The sequence below is a fragment of the Ascidia mentula genome, chromosome 1 (genome assembly GCF_947561715.1).
Source record: "Ascidia mentula chromosome 1, kaAscMent1.1, whole genome shotgun sequence".
In the NCBI taxonomy this organism is placed as follows: Eukaryota; Metazoa; Chordata; class Ascidiacea; order Phlebobranchia; family Ascidiidae; genus Ascidia; species Ascidia mentula.
In genome coordinates this window covers 3060472-3069246 of record NC_138566.1, presented here as the reverse complement: position 1 = coordinate 3069246, position 8775 = coordinate 3060472, and the positions used below count along the sequence as shown (strand labels likewise).

At 38.9% G+C, this 8775-nt stretch overlaps 1 protein-coding gene across 1 annotated transcript; it reads left to right on the top strand.

Moving 5' to 3' along the window:
• LOC145903068 (solute carrier family 15 member 2-like) lies at positions 1-8558 on the top strand. The gene is made up of 15 exons (XM_082991155.1): positions 1-167; positions 495-579; positions 1145-1379; positions 1763-1862; positions 2161-2350; positions 3191-3354; positions 3939-4073; positions 4472-4675; positions 5198-5323; positions 5385-5540; positions 5758-5912; positions 6386-6479; positions 6743-6880; positions 7107-7285; positions 7850-8558. The coding sequence occupies exons 1-15, from the start codon at positions 84-86 to the stop codon at positions 7953-7955; spliced, it is 2151 nt and encodes a 716-aa protein (XP_082847281.1). The 5' UTR covers positions 1-83; the 3' UTR covers positions 7956-8558.
• Positions 8559-8775: the final 217 nt, after the last annotated feature.

Genomic DNA, 8775 nt, shown 5'->3' with positions numbered 1-8775 from the left:
GCATTTATCAAGAATAAGTTGGAGATTTGAGATTGCAGTAAACCCAGTGTATATTTAATTATTGCCAACTTCAGTTTGTGAACATGGAGTTGGAAGGACGTCACAAAGACGAGGGGGAGTCCCTGATTGTTGAAAATACTTCCGGAACGAAGCAGGTTACGTTAAAGGTAAAAATCTTGAATATTCATTGCAAAATAGTGACGAAAAAAGACTAGTTTGTGTTAGACTGAAATCTGTTTATTTTCCTACGGCAGCAGGGTTTCATAAATTTTTTTTGCCAAGGGGGAAGTTTGTTCCTAGGGTCGTATGAGGTGAAGTTAATCAATTGTAAGAGCTAAATAAATAGATTATACTACATTTTCGGTGGGGACTTCTAGCCTATAATATATGTCAATGATAAGAATTAAAAAAAAGTTGAAAATCATTTTACTACTGCTGCCACAATTGAGTGAGATAATTAACTGGTTTATAACAATAATAATAAAAATGTTTAGTCGAAGAAGATGAAGTACCCGAAGCACGTGTTCCTGATAATCGGGAATGAGTTCTGCGAGAGATTTTCCTACTATGGAATGAGAAGTAAGTTGAAATATACGAAGTAAACCAGCATCAAGTAGAGAAACAAAAATATATCAATTAAACTTTTGTTAGTTTTTAACTTAAAAGTGTGCCATGTTGCATTCTTAATCCAAACCAACTCATTTGAAATGCGGTTCCACTGGCCAATATTTTGATTCTGTGGACCTTTATATTTCTTTTTAGCGATGAAGTTCATTTTATGCAGGGTCACACTACTAAGGTTATAAAAAATCCTAAAATTTATTAAACTCCATCGCTAAAAACTTCTGAAAGACGTTTGTTTTACCAAGATTGTTTGGCCGTTTGGTCAACAAAGTCGTCTGATAGTCGCACCAGCTGCACTGATGAGACCTTTTAGGTCGAAACAGTGGCCAATATGAATTGTGTAAGTGTCAAACAGAAGGCCACTGTTTCGAACTATGAGTGGCCATCTGTCTGCAGCTTATACACAATTCATATTATAGGCTCCACTTTGCTTATCAAAGATGTTCCTTATACATATATTCCTCCTATGTATGGTCGTTAGAAATGTGGTCGCTGTAAAACGGTGCCATGTTTTTCACAGCGGTGCTCGTCTTGTACGCCCGCAATTTCCTCCAATTCGACGCCGACACTTCGACTGCAATCTTCCACGCGTTCACTTTCTTCGCTTACTTCACCCCGCTGCTGGGAGGCGCCATTGCAGACTCGTATTGGGGGAAGTACCACACCATCCTGTATCTCTCCATTGTCTACGTGTTCGGTCACGTGATCAAGACTCTCGCCGCCATTCCGTACATTCCCACCAACACCGCTCATATGTGAGTGATTCGACGTCTAAAGTCTACAAAGAAAGTTTTAAATACACGGCCAGTTGTGCATCCAAGACGCCACGCTGAATTGTGTTCTGTATAAGTGAACGCAAAACTTTGGTAGACAATTTAAATCGAACTCTTGTCAAGAAACTGTACTCGTTGAATCGGAGCATCGCACACTCTTAGATTGCAAACTTAAAACTTACATTGCTTTTGTGAACAATGCGTTTTTCTAAAGGTTAGGTGTCCACATTCTATAGGGCTACGATGCATGTAATGTACTTACAAATATTAAAGTAAAAAAGTTAAAAGCGACGACGTGTAGAGCAGTTTAAAAGCGACGTGACGTAATCTCCATTTCGCCAATTACTGACTTCTCAAATTTCCAGAGTCCTTTCAATATTAGGTCTCCTGTTTATCGCGATAGGAACGGGCGGAATTAAACCTTGTGTTTCGTCATTCGGAGGAGATCAGTTCCACCCTTCCCAGGTAACGCACACCAAGCAGTTGATCATTTTAACCTTATTGTATAATTGTAATGGATTCGTCGCACCCATGTCTGTGGTCAATCTCTTCAATATGTTTGACAGACAGAGTAAACTGTTGTGTAAGTTACCGGAGGTTCAATCTGTATCTTATTCCTGTTTAAGACCTTGTGGTAATTAATGCGACCAAAGAAAACCACGCTTGATAAATCTGACCATATTTTTTATTGTTAGTTGAAAAAACTTTTTCCAACGCATAGAATTTATCACAAAAAAGTAAAAAAAACATGCTTTCTATGCAGGAAAATCACATCAGCCAGTTCTTCTCCATGTTTTACTTTTCGATAAACGCCGGTGCTTTGCTGTCGAAGTTCATAACTCCGATGTTTCGAGCCGACATGGATTGCTACCCTGGAAAAACCGGTCATCTCTACGACGAATGTTATGCGATGGCCTTCGGTATTCCTGGACTGCTGATGTTGGTGGCTGTTGGTAAGTTTAGGGATGAAGTGTGAGGAAGGTGCTTTTGTTGACAAGCACTTTCAAATAAAACACGCAGCTTTCGCATGACAAGGCGGGGTCGTCCCACTGTACAGGCCCTTTATGTTTGGCGATCTCAGCTCCTGTATTTCGATCATAAGGTTCACTGCGTTGCCCGAGAACCAATTGAAAACACTACACATGTACCTAATAATTTATTTTAGGTGTAGCGCTCAGTTGTGCAAATAATGCTTGTGTTTATCTCGATGTGAAGATGTAGTTTCAAACAATAGGATGTTTGCTTTTGGCTGGTTTCTTCAATGTCTTCGCTTGTTTGTTTTTGTTTTCCCGAGACTTGGTGACATTTGTGTCAAGTGGGATTTCTTTACCGTTCTGCTTTGTTTAAAACTTTTGACAAGAATTAAAATAACAAGAGATGATTTTGTGCGGGAGTGACTGTGCATTCCGTTATTCCTATTTAATAGGTTGAATTATTGGGTCATTTTTTTCAGTGACTGTAACATGGGCGCTTTTGTTATTATCTGAATAACTACGTGAATTAATTTTAATGTAATTTAGACTACTTTTTTTAATATTTTCACTGCGAAACAGTCGCTTACTTGGGCTATTGTTTATGGTAAGCTGTCTATTCGCATAAAAGCCATAATAATTGAGAGCTGCATGGCTGTCTATTCGCAATATTGAAATTTTACAAACAAAACTATTTGACGCGCAAAAATCATTTGTAAACCATCTGAGCCCGGAATAAGTCCGGAGCGACGGTGAAAATAAATTGAAGAATCTGCAGTAATTTTCAGCCGAACTTCATCTCATACGAATTGTTTCTTCCAGTATTTTTCTTGGCCGGGACGAAATACTACACTCGGGTGCCGCTTAGCGGAAGTGTTTTCTGGAAGTTTTGCAAGTGCGTTTGTTCTGCGCTCGCTAACAAGTGGAAAGCTTGGAGAGGGAATGGAGAGAAAAAAGATCACTGGATTGATTACGCAAAAGCTTCGGTAAGTATTATGCTGCTGGTGCTGCCAGGCATAATGCAATTTAAAGTACAGCTGACCTTCTGGAAAAAATAAAGTAGTGTTCGGTAAGTTTCAACAAATGCCGAAACAAAACAAATACGCAGATGAAGAATATACAAACCAATAAAATGACATGGGCAAAACCAAAGGTTGTCGAGTCAGGCGCCCAATCCGACAGTCTGTAGGAAAGACATTGATTCGACAAATTTAATTATAGTCACTGCATGGTCACCACAAAGTGTACTTTGCCTTTAAGATAAAATACAAATAGATAAAAAGAAACTGAAAAAAAAACAATAGTATGATAAATACCAAAGTTAACACGCTGTTATGAAGCTGAAAAACGACAACAAAGGCTTAAAACTGCTTTGTATACTTTGGCATTTATCTCTTGTCTTGCAATAAACGTCCTCTATTGTGTAAAAATTGAAATATTGGGATCTACCCAAATATTGGGATGCCTTTGGGGCGAAATATATATTCCTAATCAAAAGCCAGACTGATCCTGTAGTAAAAAACTATTTGTCCATTCTTGCCTCTGCAAATCATTTTCCGTGATTCAACAGGACACCATGAAGAGAGATTCGAAATACGCCCTCAGAGTTCTGCTTCTCTTCACCCCGCTTCCATTCTTCTGGGCTCTCTTCGATCAACAAGGATCGAGATGGACGCTGCAAGCCCTTGAACTTGACGGTTACTGGGTAGGGGAAACACCTTTTATTAGTTTGACAATGTGATTTAGTAAAAGTGTAAGTTTACTTTGTTATGTTACGTCAGCTGTTTTCATGATTGTCTGAATAAGCAAAAGGTGAAATAGGATACTGAGCAAGCCCACAACAAATCAGCAAACCCAAAAATTTACTTAACTTTGAAGTTTATCTGTTTTACTTAATTGGGCTTTCCTTACTATATAAATTGATGCGATTTTTAATGCAGTTAATTTTCAAAAATAATGCTACAAGGGTCCTTGTGAGAGAGACTTTAGTTAAGTTCATTGTTCTTGACAACCGAGTGAGCAGAGAGTCGAATAACTACTGTACCATCAAAAAGTCTTTCCCTTCTGCTCATGAAGTTGTATGTTTTGTTTCTTCGACTACAGGGAAAGGTTTTAGTGAAGCCGGATCAAATGGATGTCGTGAATCCGCTCCTCATCCTAACTCTCATCCCCATCTGCGAGTTCGGTTTCTACCCATTGTTACGTCACTGCAAAATCAACTTCAACCCGATTCGTCGGATGACCGCAGGGCTTTTCCTCGCCGGGGTTTCGTTTATTTTAACTGCGATCCTCCAGTTCAATATCGACGTGAGTATATTAGGGAAGCGTTGTGTAAAATAGTATCCATCAAATACCCATAGTTCTTGCTGGTCCACTGTTTTGATCAGAGACTGACCGCTAAACATTAATATTAGCACGAGCTTTCGCGAGCTTGATCTCGCTTCATCAGGTGCTGCAAATGACGTGACAAATAATATACGGTAACGGCGATAAAAACACGAAACAAAAAAACGCACGAAGAGGTGAACACCGTTGGTCACTTAGTGCCCGTGGTATCTTAGTGCGTGTACTGACTCATGAAGCCCCAGTCTCTATTAAGACCGTGGTTGATAGAGTCAAACCGTTCGATATAGCGTTGTTCCGACGTCTCTGTGGCTGGTTCTTCTCCTAACCTTCTGTAGCACCAATAAACATTGTTTCTTGAAGTTTTGTAATTTCGGATCGTACCGAAGCGAAACAGTTGGGCCATCGTCACATACACAATAACAAGTGCAATAATGATTTCCCAAGTTTTGAAACCTAAAAAGTTCTATATTCCATCCAATTTAGAGTTCAATGACTTCTCTTCCGGCAAGCAACCAATATTCTGTGCGCGTCATCAACATGGCTCCCTGTGACATCATACTGACGTCATCAAAAATGGAAATTTCGAGCCTTCCCATAAAATCTAAGGAGGTATTCAAATGTTTGTACGACGAAACAGAACTTTGTCCCGAATAATTATTTCTTCACGCAGTGGAGTTCCACAAAAAGTTACCTTTTCGACGGCGAACTTCCTTTGACCTTGAGTTATACCACGTGCTCAGGTCACGTCATCAATCGTACAGTTTCCGGGAGGGGTGAGATGATCGATTTTCTTATTTATGGAAATCAGGGACAACTGGTGTCTCCGGTAAGTCAAGTCCTTGATTAATTTCTCTCCCGTGTCTATAAACAAGGGTATAATGTACAACAGAGGTGAAATCCGTGTATTGTATATGTAAACTCCAAAAGCCTAGAAAGCACCTCGATTGACAAAAAAGTTGTAACATCGTATAAAGATTTTATTTTCATTTAGTCAGAGATTTTAATCACCAAAATCTACCACAAATTTGATTGAAAATTGGCAGAGCTTTATTCCGACTCGTCGTTTGGAAAATGGAAAAGCCACTGTTCGTTTTCTTAACGCGAATGAGGGAACGGAATATTCCATTACTTCTGTCGGGGAAACCGTTTCCGCTTCTCCGGGATTACGTAGCGAAGTAATTCCTGTCCCAAGAGGAACGTAAGTCCAAGTTTTTTATATGTGTACAGAGAAAAACCGAAGCCTCCATATGACACCACTTAGTAACAACAAATACATCATATTCATCATGCGTGCTTTATCACGCCAGTGTCGGAGCCAAAAGGGCTATTTGTTAGTAACGTTTTTGAGGTCGCTTTAGTCACATGTTAGGCCAAGGGGTCAACAGTCCAAAACGTTCAAAGTTCTTTTCTGTATTCGCTCATTGGTTCGACCAACTTGAAGCTGGCTCAATCAGGACAACACCGATCCTACATACCAAAGGCGCAATTTATTAAAGTTTTTAGAGGGAATTGGGAATGCTGGACACCGATTTTTGAACAGTTCTTAATAGTTCAATAAATGTTTTTACAAAAAGTAAGAAATTGGAAATTCACGTCATAATTTGATGACAACATAAATACCATCCTTACATTATCAAATGATTCAAAAGAAAATGTATCCATATTACGCAGATCGTCGTTTTCTGTAACGGACAATTCCACCAATCTAATGGTTCTGAATGCAACATTTGACACCAAACCAGCCGGGGTGTACACAGTTATTCTGGTAAGAAGTTCAACTTTCCAAATCTGTTGGCATTTTATTTGTTGTTATCACGCAATAATTTCAAAAGTGTTTGTTGTAATTGTGAGTTTGTTTGCAACAAATAGGAAATAAGCTGTGTTTTTTTATATAAATGTTTACACCTGACTGACTCGGCAATTGTGTTTATCGGTGCCGTTCCATTTCAATCCCCGGTACTTTTTCTGGTGTATTGTTTCTATGAGCAAAGCAAACTGATTAATTTTAACTATGATTGAATGTGAAAGGACAACGGACGAGTGCATCAAATGACCGACATGAATCCAAATACAATCAACATAGCTTGGATGTTTCCTCAGTATCTCGTGCTGACAATTGCTGAAGTTTTTCTCTCCATTACAGGGTTGGAATTTTCATACACACAGGTAACTTATGTGAAAAGTATTTGCTTTAAAAATGTTGAAATTTGACCTTGATTTGTGTTTTATCAATTAATGTGTCCCAGTGGCACAAGCACACAACCTAATAAACCTTTTTTCCTGTCATACAATGTTGCATGACAATTTATCATTTTTAATGCACACGCAGACATAATAAACACTTTATAGGATATTCATTCCTGGCTCCATTCAAATGCGTTTTTATGTTCAGGCACCCCCCAGCATGAAGGCAGTCATGTCCAGTTTCTGGCTTCTCACTGTTGCTTTCGGCAATCTGATCGTGTTGTTCGTGGCCAAGGTTTCCCTCATTGAACGACAAGCTCACGAGTTCATACTTTTTGCTTGTTTGATTGGAGTCGCTGGGGTCATATTCATGTTTCTAGCAAGAGGGTAAGAGTTTTACAAGCTGTTATCAAGTAGTTTTATATTGGTGTATTTAAGATAAGAGCGTACTGGAATCAGGTCTCTAGCCTTCACATAACCCATTGCTTTGTTATTGAATGTAAGGTTTTGTTAGGCTAGAACGAGATGCGGCAAATCACGTTACCAATAAAGTATGTGACAGATCCCCTCTATCGACTGAGTTACAACTAACACTTACGATTAAGTGTGATGTTACAGAGTTGTAAGTGGACAAGTCCGCACTCCATCATTTTGCGTCGTCATTATACTTTTTTACATATACAAATGTATGTTCTTGCCTTTTATGAAACCGAGTCTTGGTACGTAACACCTGCTTCCAAATTATAAAATTCACACTGAAGCATTTGTTATAGTTTTAATCTTTGGGGTTAGGGCCGAGTCTGGCCTGACTTGCATGGCTCGATTGCAACTCTGTAATGCTAAAAATGCTTTTTGTTTAGTTAAAATAGAGGCTAATTGAAGTGCAGGGCGCGTCCAACTCGTATCGTTAATTCCGACCAGTCACCATTTTCAACTCGCAAATTTTAACAGATACAAAATCGTGAGAGAAGACGAATTTTCTGAAGACAAGGATAAATCGGGAAGGTTGGCTGCAGACACAAACGGAAAAGAGAATCAACCAAACACAGAAATCTAGTTCTCAGTAAACTTTACCGTGATGATGTTGAACAGATGCAACAGCTTACATGCCGAACGTCTACTTGCTTTCTTTGCGTTTTACTCGAAGACAGCATGAAAATTTTACCCTCCACTAAATTTTTGAACCTCTTCGGTTTGCCAAAGCCCCAAAACACTTTGGTTACAAAAATGTTTTTGTCGCGTTTTGAATAACAACTTCGTAATATTTTTTTAACAGAGCGATATAACCTTTTTGAGGATGTGACGGCCTTAATTGCTTATGCCATGTACTAGCAAAATGCTATATTGAAATACCCAAAATTGTGTCAAATATAGTGACATTACTTTAAATAGATCACAGGAAGAGGTATATTTGACAGTCGCCACTTGGCAGTAGGAGCTGATCTCTGTAGTTTTGTGGCATTTTTTGCTGCCAGAAAACGCTAGACGAATTGCGCGGGTTAAAAATTTAAATCAAAATACACACCGATGGTTCCCACACGGCAATTTATTTCTTGGAAGATTCACTTGCCTTTATGTAAGGTTTAAAAATGTGTTCGTGAGCCTATTTGTGTGTCAAATTCTCTTCGTCCCAGCTTGGTCGGTGACCAGCAGCGGCCAAATTCAGACAGAAGACCTATTTCCCAAATTATCTAAGACTAAGTAATGGCACGTTACTGATCGAATCAATTGCATTTAAGAAAAGTGTTATACCTTAAAGAGCAACAATTCCATACCATTCATTGTAAAACAGCCTTACGCTAGTTCCCCAATATAAAAAAAAACACGAAGTTGATTTCTATAGTTATGCTTCATATCGGGGACTTCCCCTAGTAAAC